Here is a 19612-nt window from a genome sequence, read left to right on the forward strand (position 1 = left end):
ACGCCACCGTGCCCAGCTAATTTTTTTTTTGTATTTTTAATAGAGACGGGGTTTCACCATGTTGACCAGGATGGTCTCGAGCTTTTGACCTCGTGATCCACCTGCCTAGGCCTCCCAAAGTGCTGGGATTACAGGCGTGAGCCACCGCATCCAGCCCGATTTCCTGTTTCTTAAGCTAGCTAGTGGATATATAGTAGTTAATTTCCTTTTTATTATGATCAACTATACATATATGTTATACTATTCTATGTATAACATATTCCCCAATAAGAAAGTGAATTTAAAACAAAGAAGCAAAAGGAAATTATCTAAAAATGATGAACCTATAAATTAAGAAACAAAGTAGTGTTATATGAAATCCTGAGAAAAGACTAAATCATGTGCTACAAAAATCAAAAGAAACATGGTATATCCCCATCCCCACTACTTTTCAATATTAATTTCTACCACCTATTGCAATGTCAGGAAAATTAACATCTTATACACTTTGTACAAAAAAATACAGAGTTACTGTGGTTTGCAGGTTTGAATGTAAACCCCCCAAAAACTCCAATGACTTTATCAAAAACTACTAGAATCTAATAAACAAGTATATTGAGATGACTGGAGTCATTTTAAAGACAAATGTCATTGATTCTCTGTATCCACTTTAAAATAGAATTTAAAATTTTGACATAATGCAATAAATCTATAAAATAACTAGTAATATATTTAATAAATTAGAATATTTCTATGAGGAACACTATAAAGAATTACTGGACAAAAATAAGATAATAAATGGAATAATATATTCTTAGAAGGAAAAATTGAATCTCATTAAAAAGTCAGTCCTTCCTGAATCAATATATAAATTTAATCCATTTCTGATTGTTTTTACAATTAAGGATATGAATAAGGGCATATATATAAGGGTATTAATAACAGAATTATATACATGCACAGAATTAGAAATACTCTAATGTCCAACAATAGGGGATTTGTTAAGTAATTTTCTTGTACAGATTTTTGATTAGATATTTTTGAAGTCATTTCATTTGGGGAAATACTTTATGATATAGGAAATTGGTCACAATATTAGGCTAAATAACTAGATGAAAATATATACAGAACTCAGAATTAACTGAAAGAAAATATGTGAATATCTAACAGTCATTATCTTTGGGTTTTGGTGGTGACAGACAACTTTTAAAATGCTCTTCTGGCTGGGCACAGTGGCTCATACCTGTAATCCCAGCATTTTGAGAGGACAAGGTGGTAGGATCACTGGAGCCCAGGAATTTGAGACCAGCCTGGGCAACATGGCAAAACCTTGTCTCTACTAAAATTACAAAATTTGGCTGGGCATTGGGGTGCAAACCTGTAGTCCCAGCTACTCAGGAGGCTGAGGAGGGAGGATCACTTGAGCTAGGGAGGCAGAGGTTGCAGTGAGCTGAGATGGAGCCACTGCACTGCAGCCTAGGTGATGGAGTGAGAACTTGTCTCAGGAAAAAAAAAAAAAGCTCTTCTGTGCTTTTTCACATTTTTTTACAATGAGTGTATGTTACTCTTAAAATCAGGAAAGTGATCAATATCATTTAAAGAAGAAAATAGGACTGGACACAGTGGTTCACACCTATAATCCCAGCACTTTGAGAGGCCGAGGCAGATGAATCACCTGAGGTCAGGAGTTGGAGACCATCCTGGCAAACATGGTGAAACCCTGTCTCTACTAAAAATACGAAAATTAGCCAGACATGGTGGCAGACACCTATAATCCCAGCTACTTAGGAGGCTGAGGCAGGAGAATGGCTCGAACCTGGGAGGCGGAGGTTGCAGTGAGCTGAGACCACACCATTGCAACCCAGCCTGGGTGACAACATCTCAAAAAATAAAAAGTAATAAAGAAAGAAAGAAGAAAATAGGTGTGTCCCACTCTGAGAAAGAATTTACCCCAGTATATGAATGTCTCTGTGTGTTTGTATTTCTTCCACTCATACTTGTGTCATTGTGTTCCTACACAAGGTACTGATGGGCATGCCCTATGGGAGTATTCCCAGAAAGACAGTGCCTCGGGCTGAAGAAGAAAAGGCCATGGATTTTTCTGTCCTTTGGGATTTTGAGGTACTATTGTCAACATGCCAATGAATTTCCATTTGTGATTATGAAGCCTAAAGATTGCATGGATAAGTATGAAATAGTGCATCTAATTATTGAGAATCCCTTGCTTTAATAAAATAGGATCCCAGCACTAAGCTAAATGAACTTGCAAACCATGTCTCTGCACAGTCCTCCCGGGTCTCCTTCATGGGCTGCTCTCTCCAGCCACACTCTTGATGTATGTGGGCTTTCCATGCGGCCACTGCACCTCTCCATCTGCCAGCTCTCTATAAGCTTTTCTTTATAAAACATACTTATAAAAACAGTATGGTTTTCTTTCTTCATTCCTACATTAAGACCCCAGATCTATCTCCACTCCAGGCTTCCCCCAAGTTTCACATGATATCATCAACTGAATGTCTCACTTGCTCTTCAAATTCAACACCTATGCAGCCAAAACCCACATCTCTTTTCCCTATTTCCTTTATTGGAATCATCATTCATCCAGTCATCCACGTCTAAAGGCTGAATGTCATCCCACACTTCTCCCTATTCCTCACCAGCCATCCCTCACTGCTATCCAATTGACCACTAAATCTGAGCCTACCTACTAAATATTTCTTGAATCTTTTGTAAAACCAATTGTATTACTTCATTTTCACACTACTACCTGAGACTGGGTAATTTATAAATAAAGGGGTTTAATTGGCTCACAGTTCCCCATGGCTGGGGAGGCCTCAGGAAATTTGCAATCATGGTGAAAGGTAAAAGGGAAGTAAGGCACTTCTTACATGGCAGCAGGAGAGAGAGCACTCAGGGGAAATGCCAGGCACTTCTCAGAACAACCAGATCTCAAGAGAACCCCCTCACTGTCATGAGAACAGCATGGGGTGAACCACCCCCCATAATCCAATCACCTCCTACCAGGTCCCTCCCTCAACACCTGGGGATTACAATTTGAGATGAGATTTGGGTGGTGACACAGAGCCAAACCGTATCACCAATTAAGAACATTGGCTTTTATTCCATTTGGGAATGGGAATCAATGGATATCTGAGAAGGAAGAAAATCAGTGAATATCTGGGCTGCATAAGAAAAAGCCATGGAGTTTTTCGTCCTTTGAGATTTCAAGGTGCTATTGCCAGCATACCAAATCCCCTCCATTTGTGATTGTAAGGCCTAAAGATTACAGGTGTAAGTGTGAAACAGTGGACTTAATTATTGAAAAACCAGTGCTGACTGGGTGTGGGGGCTCATGCCTGTAATCCCAGCACTTTGGGAGGTCTAAGCAGGCAGATCACGATGTCAAGAGCTCGAGACCAGCCTGGCTAACATAGTGAAACCTTTTCTCTACTAAAAATACACATCTGTATTCCCAGCTACTTGGGAGGCTGAGGCAGGAGATTTGGTTGAACCCAGGAGGTGGAGGTTGTAATAAGCCAAGATCATGCCACTGCACTCCAACCGGGCAACAGAGCAAGACTCCATCTCAAAAAAAAAAAAAGAAAGAAAGAAAGAAAGAAAAAGAAAAAGAAAAAACAGTGCATTAACCAAATAGGATCCCATCATTAGGCAAAATGCTTTTTTCCATGTCTTTTACTTTTGCCTTGAATAACGCCCTCACTTTACCGGAACTACTGTCAGAATCATCTACCTCTCCTCTCTGCTTTGGCTTGGCCCCTAAAATGTCCATTCCTTTTGCTGCTGGAGTGATCTTTATAAAATACAAATCTGATCCTGTCACTCTCCTACCTCAAATTTTCATTGATTCTCATTCCCGGTGGAATAAAAGTCAGTGTTCTTAACTGGGCTTACAAAAGAACTGTTCCTGACCCCGCTGCTCCCTACTCTCCAGTTCCATGTCCATCCAATACCTCGCACTTTAGTGCCCAATGCCACCGAGCTCTGGGGAAGTCCCAGCATGCATCACACACCACACCATCATTGCCTCTCTGCCTTTGCTTATGGCCTTTTGCCTGGAACACTCTTCCCTCCTTTGTGAGCTTCACACCCTCTCGGGAGGCTTAGTTCGCAGCTCCAAGGGCTTGCTAAGGCTGGGAGGCACGGTTGTAGTGCCGCCCACAGCAAGTCATTGCTGCTGCCATCCCTCACTCTCAAAGTCAGAATCGAGACCCTTCAGAAAGTTATTTGGCACAGGGCTTCCCAACTATACTGCTACTAAGGATTTCTTTATTCTTCTTTTTTCTTTTCTTTTTTTTTTTTTTGAGACAGTCTCCCTCCGTTGCCCAGATTGGAGGAGTGCGGAGGTGTGATCTCTGTTCACTGCAACCTCCGCCTCCCAGGTTAAAGCAATTCTCCTGCCTGAGCTTCCTGAATAGCTGAAATTACAGGCTACTGCCATCACACCTGGCAAATTTTTAGTAGATATGGGGTTTCACCATGTTGGCCAGGCTGGTCTCAAACTCCTACCCTCAAGTGATCCACTTCCCTTGGCCTCCCAAAGTGCTGGGAATACAGGTGTGAGCCACCGCACCTGGCCCCCACCTTTTTTTTTTTAATGCCATGATTCCCTGTTGAAACATCCTCTGTATCAAAAACAAACCCAATTTTTTCAACAATCCCTTACTTTTTATTTACAAAGACATATACAAAATGTTAACAATCTAAGTTAATATTTTCCTAAATAATTACACCTAAAAACTGTACTAATTACAGCTTAAGATGTACTAATTATACCTAAAGACAATAGCACATAAAATCCCAAAATAAAACAAAACAAAATTCAAAGTTCAAGTTAGAGTGCTAGCCTTATTGCGTCTAATTTCTTCAGAGGTTCTGAAGTAGTGAAAAAGCTCATAGACTGCTATCTACTTCTGGAGTGTTAAATAAAGTCCCTGGGGTGGGGGACAGTAATTGGGAGCTATATGTGCATGTGCATGCATGCACAGACATACACACACATACACACACACACACACATACACACATACATGCACAGACATACACACACATACATGCACAGACATACACACACATACACACATACATGCACAGACATACACATACACACATACCTGCACAGACATACACACACATATACACACACACACATACCTGCACAGACATACACACACATACACACACACATACATGCACATACACAGACATACACATATACATGCACACACACGCATACACACATACATGCACAGACATACACATACACACATACCTGCACAGACATACACACACATATACACACATACACATACCTGCACAGACATACACACACATACACACACACATACATGCACATACACAGACATACACATATACATGCACACACACGCATACACACATACATGCACAGACATACACATACACACATACCTGCACAGACATACACACACATATACACACATACACATACCTGCACAGACATACACACACATACACACACACATACACACATACATGCACAGACATACACATACACACAGACATACACACATACATGCACAGACATACACATACACACACACATACACACACATACACACATACCTGCACAGACATACACACACATATACACACACACATACCTGCACAGACATACACACACACATACATGCACAGACATACACAGACATACACACATACATGCACACACACGCATACACACATACATGCACAAACACACACGTACACACATACACACATACATGCACAGACATACACACACATATACACACACACATACCTGCACAGACATACACACACATACACACACACATACATGCACAGACATACACAGACATACATGCACACACACGCATACACACATACATGCACAGACATACACACACATACACACACATACACACACATACATGCACAGACATACACATACACACATACACACATACATGCACAGACATACACATACACACACACATACACACACATACACACATACCTGCACAGACATACACACACATATACACACACACACATACCTGCACAGACATACATACACACATACATGCACAGACATACACAGACATACACACATACATGCACATACACACACGTACACACATACACACATACATGCACAGACATACACACATACACACATACATGCACAGACATACACACACACATGCACAGACATACACACACAAATACATGCACATACACACTATCCCTAATTTTGGTTTGGAATACCAAACACACACACACGTACACACAGGCATATACACATACATATGCACACACATACACACACATACACACTATCCCTAATTTTGGTTTGGTTTTCTTTTTTCTGTTTTTTTGTTTTTTTTTTTTTGAGACAGCGTCTCACTCTGTCACCCAGGCTCGAGTGCAGTGGCACAGTCTCAGCTCACTGCAACCTCTGCCTCCTGGGTTCAGGCGATTCTCCTGCCTCAGCCTTCCGAGTAACTGGGATTACAGGCGCCCACCACTACACCTGGCTAATTTTTGTATTTTTAGTAGAGATGGGGTTTCACCATGTTGGCCAGATTGGTCTTGAACTCCTGGCCTCAAGTGATCCGCTGACCTCAGCCTCCCAAACTCTGGGAATACAGGTGTGAGTCATCTCACCTAATCCCCTATCCCTAATTTTGTCCCAAATATTAGTAACACTCTCCTCTCCCTCCCTTGTCTCCATGCACTCTATGTAATGAAGAAATAGCGGGAATTAAGAAGAGAAAGAGGTGGAGGCGTGGAGGGGCCCTGGAGCCACTAGAGGAGGTGAAGGGAAGAACAAGAACATCGGGAACTCTTCCTTCGACCCCTTAGACTTGGTTAAGACTCTAAGAAAGAGATCCCTGGTAGAATGGGCGTGTCTGGTGACCACCAGCTCTGAGCTTACCAACCCAGAGCGTTTGGCTTTGCTGTCCCCCAGGGCTATATCAAGTACTCTGCGCTCTTCTATGGCTACTACAACAACCAGAGGACCATCGGGTGGCTGAGGTACCGGCTGCCCATGGCTTACTTTATGGTGGGGGTCAGCGTGTTCGGCTACAGCCTGATGATTGTTATTCGATCGTAAGTATGACTGTCTCATCCACAGGCTTTGACTTCACACCCACGGCTCACTCCCAGAGCACTCTATGCATGCCTCCCTTCTGGAGGGGCATTTAGAGAGAAAACAAGGAAATGAACACAAAAAGCATATGCACATTGTAATTTGTGGTATGAAAGACATGAACCAGGTCATGTGGGCTGTTCAGGGAAATGGGCTAGAAAATCTATTAGATAAGGGTAAGAACACCAGCCATGCTGATATTCTGGGGAGCAGGATTTTAAACAAAAGAAGAGCATGTGCAAAGGCCCTGAGGCAGCCAGTAGCCTAGTGTGTTCCCCCAAACTGCCAAAGGCCAGTGTGACTTGAGAGGGAACATGGTACCTGGTAGCATAAGGTAGGGCTGGAGGTTTGTCAGGCCTATTGCTGCTTTGCTCCCAAGCTCAGCTTCTTCTGAAAAATTCTCGCCTTCCAAACTCTAGCTTGTGTGTGAGAACCAAGCCTGACATACAGAAAGATATAACCAATAAACTTATACTAAATAAATGTATGTGGCATTGATTAACCATGGCAGCCTCTCTGGCCCCAACTCTACTTGATTCTGTGGTCGGAAGTGGCCTTTTAATATGCCTCTTAATTCATATTCTCTGAAGAAAAAATGTGGCCCAGCCCATGAATTGATTGCCTTCTTCAGAATCAGAGGACCCCATCAGCTGTGGCTGGGGTTTGCAGGGTGGAAGGCACTGTCTATCCACCTGGATACACTCTCCTATCCACACAACCTATCCACCCTGGCCCACTCTCCTTTCAGCACAGACATGAAGAGTGTGGGTGGCTGTGTCTCCAGGAGAGGAGTGGAGCACTTTTGAAGCCTGGGTAGAGCCCCTGAGCCAGCAATGGGGACACAGGGCTTGGCTTTCTATCACATGGTCTCAGGCATGCTGCCATTCGCAAGACCCTGCCAGCACTCGAAGTGACCACTGGGTGATCTCTGACTGCAGAGCACCATTAGGCAAAAGGAAAAGAACAAGGAGACAGGCTTGGTTTGATTCTCAGCCCTCACGTTGTTACTTTTTCCCTGCTCTCATCCCGGCTAAGTACAGAAATAAGGCATGTTTTGGTGACAACCAAAGAAGCTAGCTAAGCCCTGTGGAAGGGCAAATCCAGAAAGCCGACAGGTAGCACAGAGTTAGGGAGGATGACAAACCCCTCACAGTCTCTGATAGAGCCCCCGCTTGGAACTCTGTGATTCCCACAGGGTCTAACTCCAGGGAGCATAGGCTGAAGACAGGTAGGATGAAACAGGAAGGTCCAAGTTGCTTTCAGCCAAGCTCGCTTAAGAAAAGGATGTATGACCTGATTGTATTAGGTTGGTACAAAAGTAATTGCTGGCTTTGCAATTAAAAGTAGTACCCTACCTCGTTGATCCGGCCAGTAGCATAAAAAAAAATGTAGTACCAGGCCGGGAATGGTGGCTCATGCCTGTAATCCCAGCATTTTGGGAGACCAAAGCAGGCAGATCACCCGAGGTCAGGAGTTCGAGACCAGCCTGGCCAACATGATAAAACCCTGTCTTTACCAAAAATACAAAAAATTAGCCAGGCATCATGGTGGGTGCTTGTAATCCCAGCTACTCAAAAGGCTGAGGCAGAAGAATGGCTTGAACCCTAGAGGCGGAGGCTGCAGTGAGCCAAGATCATGCCACTGCACTCCAGCCTGGACGATGGAGCAAGACTCTGTTACAAAAAGCAAAAGTAGCACTAACCACCTCAGTGTGTTTTGTGTTTTATATCCGAAAAAAATATATTCTATCCAAGAAAATAGAGGACTTAGAAGAAGATGTTCCTGTTTGAGCACAGAGTCCCTGTAAAGAGTTCTCCAGCTGCATCTGCGGATGAGTCAAGCCACAGGAAGATGGTGTAGGGAAGAAACACGGTCACATGTCCTGTGTCCTACAGGCTTTTTATTACCTAACCGACAGCATGTGTGCTTGCAGGGGACTCTGAATTTGGGGAGAAAGGTGTCCTGGCTATCCTCAAAGCTCTCTTGGCCCATGTCCCTGCCAGGCTTGTTTCATCACTGAATGTCACTTACCTGTTCATCTGTTACCTGTGTCCAAGACTGGCTTAGGCCAAGGGTCCCTGGGGGTGACACAATAGAAGGAGGGCAGATGTCACAACAGCACCATGTGCCCTACAGGATGGCCAGCAATACCCAAGGAAGCACAGGCGAAGGGGAGAGCGACAACTTCACATTCAGCTTCAAGATGTTCACCAGCTGGGACTACCTGATCGGGAATTCAGAGACGGCCGACAACAAATATGCCTCCATCACCACCAGCTTCAAGGTAGTCACCCCAGGGCAGTTCCCACTTCCGGGGGAACTCTGGGTCCATCTAATCATTGAAAGACTTCTCCCAGCTGGGACATAGGAAATAAGGTCTTCAAGAGCTTTCCCAGAAATGTGAGCCCAGCTTTCAAGCCCTTAAGCAAGAATGCTTGCAGCTGATACCCACTGTCTCTCTTTCTTTGTTCTTTCTTTCTTTCTTTCTTTCTTTCTTTCTTTCTTTCTTTCTTTCTTTCTTTCTTTCTTTCTTTCTTTCTTTTTCTTCCTTCCTTCCTTCCTTCCTTTCTTCCTTTCTTCCTTTCTTTCTCTTTCTTTCTTTCTTTCTTTCTTTCTTTCTTTCTTTCTTTCTTTCTTTCCTTTTCTTTTCTTTCTTTCTTTTCTTTCTTTTTTTTTTGAGACAGGGTCTCTTTCCCATTGCCCAGGCTGGAGTATAGTAGCATGCTCTCAGCTGACTACAACCTCTAGCTCCTGGGCTCAAGGGATCCTCCTGCCTCAGCCTCCCAAGTTGCTGGCACTACAGGTGCCCACCACCACACCCAGCTAATTTTTTTTTTGTTCGTGTTTTTAGTAGAGATGGGGTTTCATCATGTTGACCAGGCTGGTCTTAAACTCCTGACCTCAAGTGATCCACTCTCCTCTACCTCCCAAAGTGCTAGGATTATAGACATGAGCCACCGCGTCCAGCTTGTCTGTTTTTTAATATGACAGAGTATCCTGGCTGCTGAGACCTGCTCCTGCCTGTTTCCACATGAAACATCTTTCTGCTGGAGGAAGCGGAAGGATTCATTCTGAGAAAACATTTCATAACCTTTTCTGCATACTAGAATCACCCGAGGAGTGTAAAAGATCTCCTGGGACCCACTAACAGAGTCTCTGATATAACTGGTCTGGAGTGGGGTCCTGACATTGGTTTTTCAAAAGCTCCCCAAGTAGTTAGAATACCCAGAAAGAGTTGAGAACTATGGTTTGGGGGTGTGGAAATAAAGAAATCAACCCAGTGGCTGCACCAAAATCTCAGAAATTATCACTAAAAAACCTATTCATGTAACCAAACATCACCTGTTCCCCAGAAAGCTAATGTAATGTGGGTGATCACAGTAACTATTCTACTGGTTTGTTGCTAGGATTAAGAGGAACAGTGCATGGGAAGTCCCACATCGGGCACATGGTCACTATTCAAGAAATCTCAGTTTTTCTTAGATGTACTGGAATAGCAATAACAGAAAATATGTTTTTCTAAAGAAAATAAATCTCTATAGGATACAGGGCATCACATCACCTCCTCTGTATTATTTCATTTCTAGAAATGTAGAAAGTACTATTTTTAGAACCAACAGCCACAGTGCTGGCATTTCTGGCCTGACATTTACACACATCTCATTTTCACACATTAAGGAATCAATAGTGGATGAACAAGAGAGTAACAAAGAAGAAAATATCCATCTGACCAGGTTTCTTCGTGTCCTGGCCAACTTCCTCATCACCTGCTGTTTGTGTGGAAGTGGGTACCTCATTTACTTTGTGGTGAAGCGGTCCCAACAATTCTCCAAAATGCAGAATGTTAGCTGGTATGAAAGGAATGAGGTAAGAAGGCATCTCTGATGAAGTGAAGGTTGAGGGCAAAGACTGAAATCACTGGTTCCTATGCCATTCATTTGATTTATTGAAAGTCTGGATTATAGATGTGTTTTAATAAGTGAATTTACATCCCTTTCCAGTCAAATAAGGTGACTATCCTGAACAAAAAGTCGCCTGTTATTAGGTTTTGAGGGCTGGCTTTTACAACTAGAAAAACTGTATTAGCAGCTGGATAGCCAGCTGTGCGACACCAATTACTAACCAGGTGGTCCTCTGCTCACGGCTTTGCAATGCCATACATCATAAATCAAGTGTTTATTAATGCACAGGTGTGATTCTGGGCTCTCTTTTCTATTCCTGTTTGTCTATTTCTGCACAAATAACAAACTAATATACTATGCATTTACAGTATGTCTTAATATCTGATAGAGTGAGTTTTCTCATCAAGCTCCACAATAAAACACATTAAGGTTTTCTTGTGATAACACAGAATCCATAAATCTCTTTTGGGAATTTGACGTCTGTGGTCATTGGTGAAAATGGCTACACATTCTTCCTATCCTTGTATGCACATCCCTTTGCTTTCTTTTGCACAATCATGAAGAGGTGGAATCTGTGTCCCCCATCTTTTCAATCTATCTTAGCTTGGTCATGTGACTTGCTTTAGCCAGTGGAACAATAGCAACCATGAAACATGCAGAGATTTCAAAAGTGCTTGTGTACTGAGACTTGCTCTTTTACTGCTTTGGGGAACACTGAGACCTCCATCATGCGAATAATCTCTGGCTAGCCTCCGGAGTGATGAGACACGTGGTCCAGTTATCTCCTCACCCTAGCCCGTAGCCAGTTAACCACCAGACATTTCAATGGCACTGTCAGCCATCAGCAGGTGAGGCCCACAGAAGAATCACCCAGTTAAGCCCAGTTTTTTTTTTAAAAAATGCTGCCCCACGGAATCATGAGCTAAATAAATTAATAATAAGAGTTTATCTGGGAGGCCGAGGCGGGTGGATCACAAGGTCAAGAGATCAAGACCATCCTGGTCAACATGGTGAAACCCCGTCTCTACTAAAAATACAAAAAATTAGCTGGGCATGGTGGCGCGTGCCTGTAATCCCAGCTACTCAGGAGGCTGAGGCAGGAGAATTGCCTGAACCCAGGAGGCAGAGGTTGCGGTGAACCGAGATCACGCCATTGCACTCCAGCCTGGGTAACAAGAGCGAAACTCCGTCTCAAAAAAAAAAAGAGTTTATCTTGCATTCAAACTGCAATTTAAAAAAAGATGAGAGTCTACTTCCCCCAACAAAGCAAGGAAGGATATAAAAAAGGAAATAGGGAATGGATGGGACAAATATAAAGCACAAAATTTGATTTAAATCTAAATCAGTGATTCTAATAGATGTAAATGGATTTGATAGTACAGTTTGAAGACAATAATAATTAGATCAAAAACTGTTACAGCTATGTGCTATTTATAATTAACTTATCTAAAACGTTGGGACACGGAAAGGTTTAAAATAAAATGGGGTCAGTGGTTTCTGCTAATGGTAGCCCAGGTTACTCGGATCAAGTAATCAATTGAAAGCACTAAAAATGCTGGTTCAAAGAAAAAGCATACTTTGAAAAACACTGAGGACTTGAAGACACAGTGAGAGACCCCCCAAGACCAATTTTAAGTGAAAGCCTGTGACCAGAACTATAAGAGGAGTATCAGTGCCAAGTCTCTTATGCTCTGAAGGCAACTGCTGACATTTCAAACACCTGTACCTGTGCTCTAGTTCCATCCCACTAGGGCCAGTGACTTAGCCTGTGTTGTGTTCATTAGGTTCCTGCAGCCTTGATGTGCTGTGCTGACTCTGTCCTAAGGTGGGACATTTCACAATAGCCAATTAGCAATTCTTGAATTCCCAGTTTATTTTGAGGCTTTCACACACCATCAGCTACTCCGCTAATATTGAACACACAGGCAGTAATAAAAGAGAGGTAAAAAACCACAACGATGGTTCCAGAGACCAACACATCAACAGATGAGCCAAGGGGGTCCAGAAGTCGTTCAGGCCCTGGCCAGAAGCGGGGATCACTGTTCCTATCTTGCAGAACTTCCAGCAGCTGCTGCCAAAATCAGAACGTTCCACAGTTCTCTCATGGGCAGAGCCTCCGAAGGCCTTTTGAACAAGACCAGGTCCCGGCTGCTTTTCTGACCCTCCCAGATGGGTCTCTTCTCTTTATCTCAGCCAACCTTTCATACTCTATCAGTTCATTTCAGGAAATACTAGGCAGCAGCAGGCATTATTGTATCATCTCAGTCCATTATATACAGATGCATATCACTTTGAGAGAGGGCGGAACAACTTCACCATGGGCTTCATGCTTTTGACGAGTGACTCCATTTTGAGACATTAGGATCACAAGTTATTATGATTTATCAGTTTGCTGGGCTGCGATATTAATACATATTTCTTATTGTATATTGTTTTTTTCCCAGTTTCTGACACACAGCCCCTAAAACCCTTGGAATCTCTAAAGTGATCAGTGTTTTTTTGTATGCCAGTAAAATGACTGGTGGCTGGAAGCTCCTGGATAACCTCTGTATGTGGGCTGGTTGCCAGGGAACCAGCCAGTGATTAGAAAATTGGAGGTGAGCCCTATCCCCTCACCTCCAAGGAGGGGAGCGTTTGAAGACCTTCCGGGTTGCTGAACACATGGAGTGTGGCTAACTCAGAAGGCATGGAAGCTCCAAGCACCTTGCCAGCACCTTGTCCTATGCATCTCTTCCATCTGGTTGTTTCTGAGTTATATTCTTTGAAATAAACAAATAATCTAGTAATTAAACTATTTTCCTAAATGATTTGATCACTTCAGCAAATGACCAAACCCAAGAAGGGGGTTGTGAGAATCTCTGCTTTAGAGCCAAATCAAACAGAAATTGCCAGTAACCTGGCAACCTAATAGTTGTAATTGGCATCCAAAGTGGCGGCTGCCTTGTGGGACTGAGACCTTCTCACCTGTGGAGTCTGCGCTTAATCTGGTTAGTATCCTAATTGCATTGAATTTTACACTACTCAGCTGGTATTGGAAAATTGGTTGGTATGGGGAAAAAATCCCACACCTCTGGTGTCAGAAGTGTTCTGGAAGTCAAGTGTGGAGAGTATAGAAGGAACACCAGATAGGCTGCCATAACATAGTACCACAGGCTGGGTAGCTTAAACAACAGAATGTCTTTGCTCACCATTTTGGAGGCCAGAAGGCAGGTTTGCTTTCCCTTGAGGCTTGCAGGCAGCTGTCTTCTCCCTGTGTTCTTCTGTCACTTTCCTTCTGTGCACGTGCATGGAGAGAGAGAGAGAGAGAGAGAGATCTGATGTCTTTTCCTCTTTTTTTTTTTTTTTTTTTTTGTTTGTTTGAAACAGAGTCTCACTCTGTCGCCTAGGCTAAACTGCAATGGCACAGTCTTGGCTCACTGCAACCTCAGCCCCCCAGGTTCAAGTAATTCTCCTACCTCAGCCTCCTGAGTAGCTGGGATTACAGGAACGTGCCACTACGCCCAGCTAATTTTTATATTTTTAGTAGAGACGGGGTTTCACCATGTTGGCAAGACTGGTTTCGAACTTCTGACCTCAGGTGATCCACCCGCCTTGGCCTCCCAAAGTGCGGGGACTACAGGCGTGAGCCACCACACCCGGCCTTTTCCTCTTCTTATAAGGACACCAGTCTTATTGGATTAGGTGCCACCCTTATGACCTCACTTAACCTTAATTACCTCTTTAAAGGCCCCATCTCCAAATAGTCATATTGGGAGTTAGGGCTTCAAGATATAAATTTGTGGGAGGGGGAGGAAAAGACATGATTCAGTCCATAAAGTCCAAAGAGACAAAGTTTCCAGACCAGGACTTTTCCATATTAGGAGGAGGGGAAAATCTTGTGGATTAAATTGACCTCACCACCCCTCTCCCAGGAGTTAAGGCATTCAGGGTGTGGGCGAACCTGATCTAACCACCCTCCTCCAGTAACTACTGAGAGGGCAACTTTGGTCCTGTTTAGGCTGGAAGTGGAAGAGAGAAGGAAAAGGTGCTGTCCCCAGAGCCTGTAGCCTCAGACCTTCCACTGAGCAGGCTTGTACCTGGGCCTGTTGGGCCTTGACTTTGGTTTGAACCATTGTGGATGGTAGTGTACCAGGTACCTGGCAGAACCAAGCTTAGAGCCTCTTTGATTCAGCATGTACATATCTAGGCCTTAAAGAACTCCATAAATAATTCTTAAAGGTCAATGACTAGAAAGAAGTCAGAGGTTACCTGGAATGCAAGAAAATAAGGCAAAATGATAGACTTGCTCCTTTTCCCTACATGCCCAGATTTATTTTCCTTTTTCTTTAAAGTCCATTAACTTTACTAGAATACATCTCGGTGTTGGCATTCTGTTTTGATGTTCTCAGGTATACAATGTGTTCTCTTTTTTGAGATGAAGTTTTGCTCTGTTGCCTAGGCTGGAGTGCAATGGCGTGATCTTGGCTCACTGCAGCCTCCACCTCCCAAGTTCAAATGATTCTCCTGCCTCAGCCTCCTGAGTAGCTGGGATTACAGGCATGCACCACTGCTCGCTGCTAATTTTTGTATTTTTAGTAGAGATGGGGTTTCACCACGTTGGCCAGGCTGGTCTCAAACTCCTAACCTCAAGTGATCTGCCTGCCTCAGCCTCCTCAATGCTGGGATTACAGGTGTGAGCCACCACACCAGGCCCCACAGTGTTTTAATATGTTAGGCAGATTCAAATCTTGTTTTTCATTTAAGGGAAGACTTATCAAATTGCAGGTTTTTTTAATTTATTCTGTTTGCTGGTTTGGGTTTTCTTGTTCAGGAACTCCTATTATACTTATGTTGAGTCTTCTTTGTCTATCTTCAATACATCTTGTTTTCTCTCAAATTCTGTTAACTTCCTTCTTCATTTATTTTTATTTTAAAAATTCTCTCCTTTTTCACCTTTTTCTTGTCACTATCATCACATTTTTTAATTGTGATTCTCTTAGGTATTCTTCAATTTTAATATAGTTTTCCCTTAATTTCTATTCTTCTTTTTCGGCAGTACTCTGTCACCCTTTTTCTGTCTTTTTCTAATTTTTATTTATATTGTTTTGTGAGCTGTATTTTCTTAACATCTTTCAGTTTTCTATTCCTAAATACTGATTATAATTTTTAACTGTTTTGTATAAATCACTTTTTGGTGTGTTTTCATTATCAGAAAGGAATTTAACCTACTTCTTATTCTCTTTTCTTTGTAATAACTTTGTACGGGATTTGACCTAGAAAAAACTTTTTCACTGTTCATTTTTATATAAGGTTAGTTTTGCTGAAGTTTTAGTGAGGCATGCTTCAGGATAACTTTCCTAATTTAATGGAGCTCTCTCTTCCACTGTTCTTGTGAAATCTTCAAAATATATGTTGGCTTGCTTTCTGAGCGCTCCTGCCTTTCATCCCTTTTCTACTTTTTATCTAGACCTTCCCATTTTGTTCTCTATATTCCCCCTGCCTGTTCAATTCTATTCTGTTCTCAGAATAGTATCCTTCATGTTGTGCCCTGTCCTGTTAAGGAGCTTGACTGATCAATTTTAAAATTTCAAGGGGCCCAGGCTGTTTTAGCTTATCTCCAGATAAACTAAGAACGACCTTGCACTCACCTATTATGGGACTGAGCAGAGTTCCTCACAGTTTAAGCTGCTGTTCTCAGATTGTTCCACTATGCTTTTCATTGAGTACCTATTAGCCATCTTGACATCCTCCTGTTCTCAGATTCACTGGGCACCTCACTGTTTCTCTTGGCTTTCTCTCATCCAGACATGAACTCTGTAAGAACTTGTGCCTGTTGGTAATTTGCTCCCAGCCACTTTTATTTAAGAATTCATGAGGACATATAGCTTTGTTGTCAATGAGTTTTTTGTTTTATTATTTAATTGCTTTGTCCAGTTTTACATGGGAATTCAGGGAGATTTAAAAATCATGTTGTGACTATCATTATCTTCTCAGAACTCCAAGTTATTATTTTTATTATGTAGATGCATTCACCATGAAAACCATCATTTCCTCTTAGGATAAAGTCCTAAATGGCTTTCCCTGACTTACCTTCCCAGTTGTACCTTTATTTTTATTTATTTATTATTATCATTATTATTATTATTATTTGAGATGGAGTCTCACTCTGTCATCCAGGCGGGAGTGCAGTGGCACAATTTCAGCTCACTGCAATCTCCACCTTCCAGGTTCAAGCGATTCTCTTGCCCCAGACTCCCAAGTAGCTGGGACTATAGGCATGCACCACCATGCCCGGCTAATTTTCGTATATTTAGTAGAGACGAGGTTCTGCCATGTTGGCCAGGCTGATCTCAAACTCCTGACCCCAGGTGATCCATCTGCCTCGGCCTCCCAAAGTGCTGGGATTACAGGCGTAAGTCACAGTGCCCAGCCCCAAGTTGTACCTTTAGTCACTCTTCCCCATCTTCACTAAACTGCAACAACGTTGGCTTCTGCTCTGCTGAGATCCCTTCTGTCACACACTCTCATCTCTCTTGAATAATTTCAGGTCTGAGCTTAAATGTCATATCCTTATTTCTATTATATACTTCACATACTTACCCTTTGCAGCATTTTTACCTTTGTAATGATTAACTCATTATGGAATTACTTACATCTACTTTAAGTCCTTGTGGGCAGAGTCTGCATGATTTTTTTTATCCTTTGTTGCATCTTTGGAATTTGGCACAGTGATTCACGCATCCTAAGTGCTCAGTAAATGAGAGATGGAAGAAAGACAAAGGAGAAAAATATCAGCTGAATACCTACAAGAGACCTGGCACTCTATATGCATTATTTATGCCTCATAGCACATGGGCAGGGTAGGCATTCTCAGTCCTAGTTTTTGCATAAATATGTGAGGCCCAGAAAGTCTAAGACACACAGCTTATTAGCAATGGAGTCAGGATTAGGACCCAGTACTTGTCTGGCTCTGAGTCTTTCTCCAGGACCTCGTTCCTGATTGCCTAAACTTACCTCTAACCCACTCGGGATCAGTGCAGCTGGACATCAACTCAGGCACTCTCAATAGTAGATTAGAGGTCCCAGTGTAGCTCCTGACCTGGTCAGAATGGATTTAGGATATGGGAAAGACAGGGACTTTGGGGGCCCCTCTGTAGGATGGGAGAACTGAGGAATAGAGTCAGAAGGGAAAAGCGTCCCTTCCACGAAGCTTTCACTGGGTCACTAACCCGTGAGAAGGACTCAAAAGATGCCCGAGATGGATTCTACCCTGAAAGGGATTGCAGTTTCCTTAGGATGCAGGCTTGACAAGAACAAACCAAAGCACAAGCAACAGTAGGCAGGAATACTGTGAGCAAATTAGAGGTTCCACAGATGGAACTGTCCGTGAGAGCTGAAGAGGCAGTGAAATTTTGTGGCAAAGGCGGGAATTAGGCTGAGCATTGCACAAACATACGAGGTACAGTGGTAGATGTAGGGCAGTGATGGCTCTCCAGATGAGAACTACATGGACAGGTATGGAGATGATGAGAAACGAAGCCAAGGGCTGGCATGAGAGAGAGTGGGAGAGTCAGGGCCAGGCCAGAAGAGTTAACCAACTTGCAATTCGGTTAACAGTTCGAGGATTTACTTTCCACTGGGTGGGCAGTTTTAATTGCAGAGAGATGTCTTACTGTGGTCAGATTCAGTTATATGAGTCAGGATTCTCCCAAAACTGGAACCAAAATTGAGTGCTTGATGCTTACCAGGCTCCGGGATCATAGATAATATATATTATCTCTTCTTATTCTCACACAAGGACTGTCGTCACCCTTTTACCCATGAAGAAACAAGAAGCTCAGATAAGTGGTGTAACTTTTCCTAAGCTACAAAGACAGCAAGTGTTAGAGCTGGGGCTTAAACCCAGAAAACTGACTCCAAATGCCAAACTCTTTTTTTTTTGTTTTGAGACAGAGTCTCACTCTATCACCCAGGCTGCAGTGCAGTGGCACGATCTCAGCTCATTGCAGCCTCTGCCTCCCAGGTTCAGGTGATTCTCAAGCCTCAGCCTTCTGAGTAGCTCAGGTTACAGGCCACACCACCATGCCTGGCTGATTTTTGTGTTTTTAGTAGAGACGGGGTTTCCTCATGTTGCTCAGGCTGGTCTCAAATTCCTGGCCTCAAGCGATCTGCCCACCTCGGCCTCCCAAAGTGCTGGGATTACAGGTGTGAGCCATCCTGCCCAGCCCAAATGGCCCACTCTTAACCATACTCCTAACCTCTACTGTTAGCTTCCATCTGTGATCTGAGCTTCCTGTCTTTGATGCTATTTAGATGAAGGCGATCACAGTGACTCCTACCTAACTCACAACTTTTATAGAACACAAAGCCCTCAGCTGGGCATGGTGGTTCACACCTGTAATCTCAGCACTCTGGGAAGCCAAGGCAGGTGGATCACCAGGTCAAGAGTTCGAGATCAGCCTGTCCAACATGGTGAAACCCTGTATCTACTAAAAATATAAAAAATAGCTGGGTGTAGTAGTATGCACCTATAATCCCAGCTACTCATGAGACTGAAGCAGGAGAATCACTTGAACCTGGG

General features: G+C 43.0%; 1 protein-coding gene across 1 annotated transcript in view; it reads left to right on the forward strand.

The window, feature by feature from the left end:
• The window catches only part of TMC2 (transmembrane channel like 2), an 80965-nt gene that overhangs the window by 32890 nt on the left and 28463 nt on the right, over window positions 1-19612 (forward strand). The window contains exons 8-11 of the mRNA XM_078370944.1: window positions 2002-2100; window positions 6968-7110; window positions 9287-9434; window positions 10829-11017. Coding sequence (XP_078227070.1) covers window positions 2002-2100; window positions 6968-7110; window positions 9287-9434; window positions 10829-11017 — 579 coding nt within the window. The remainder of the gene's footprint in view (window positions 1-2001; window positions 2101-6967; window positions 7111-9286; window positions 9435-10828; window positions 11018-19612) is intronic.

The sequence above is a fragment of the Callithrix jacchus genome, chromosome 5, assembly GCF_049354715.1.
Source record: "Callithrix jacchus isolate 240 chromosome 5, calJac240_pri, whole genome shotgun sequence".
Classification (NCBI taxonomy): domain Eukaryota; kingdom Metazoa; phylum Chordata; class Mammalia; order Primates; family Cebidae; genus Callithrix; species Callithrix jacchus.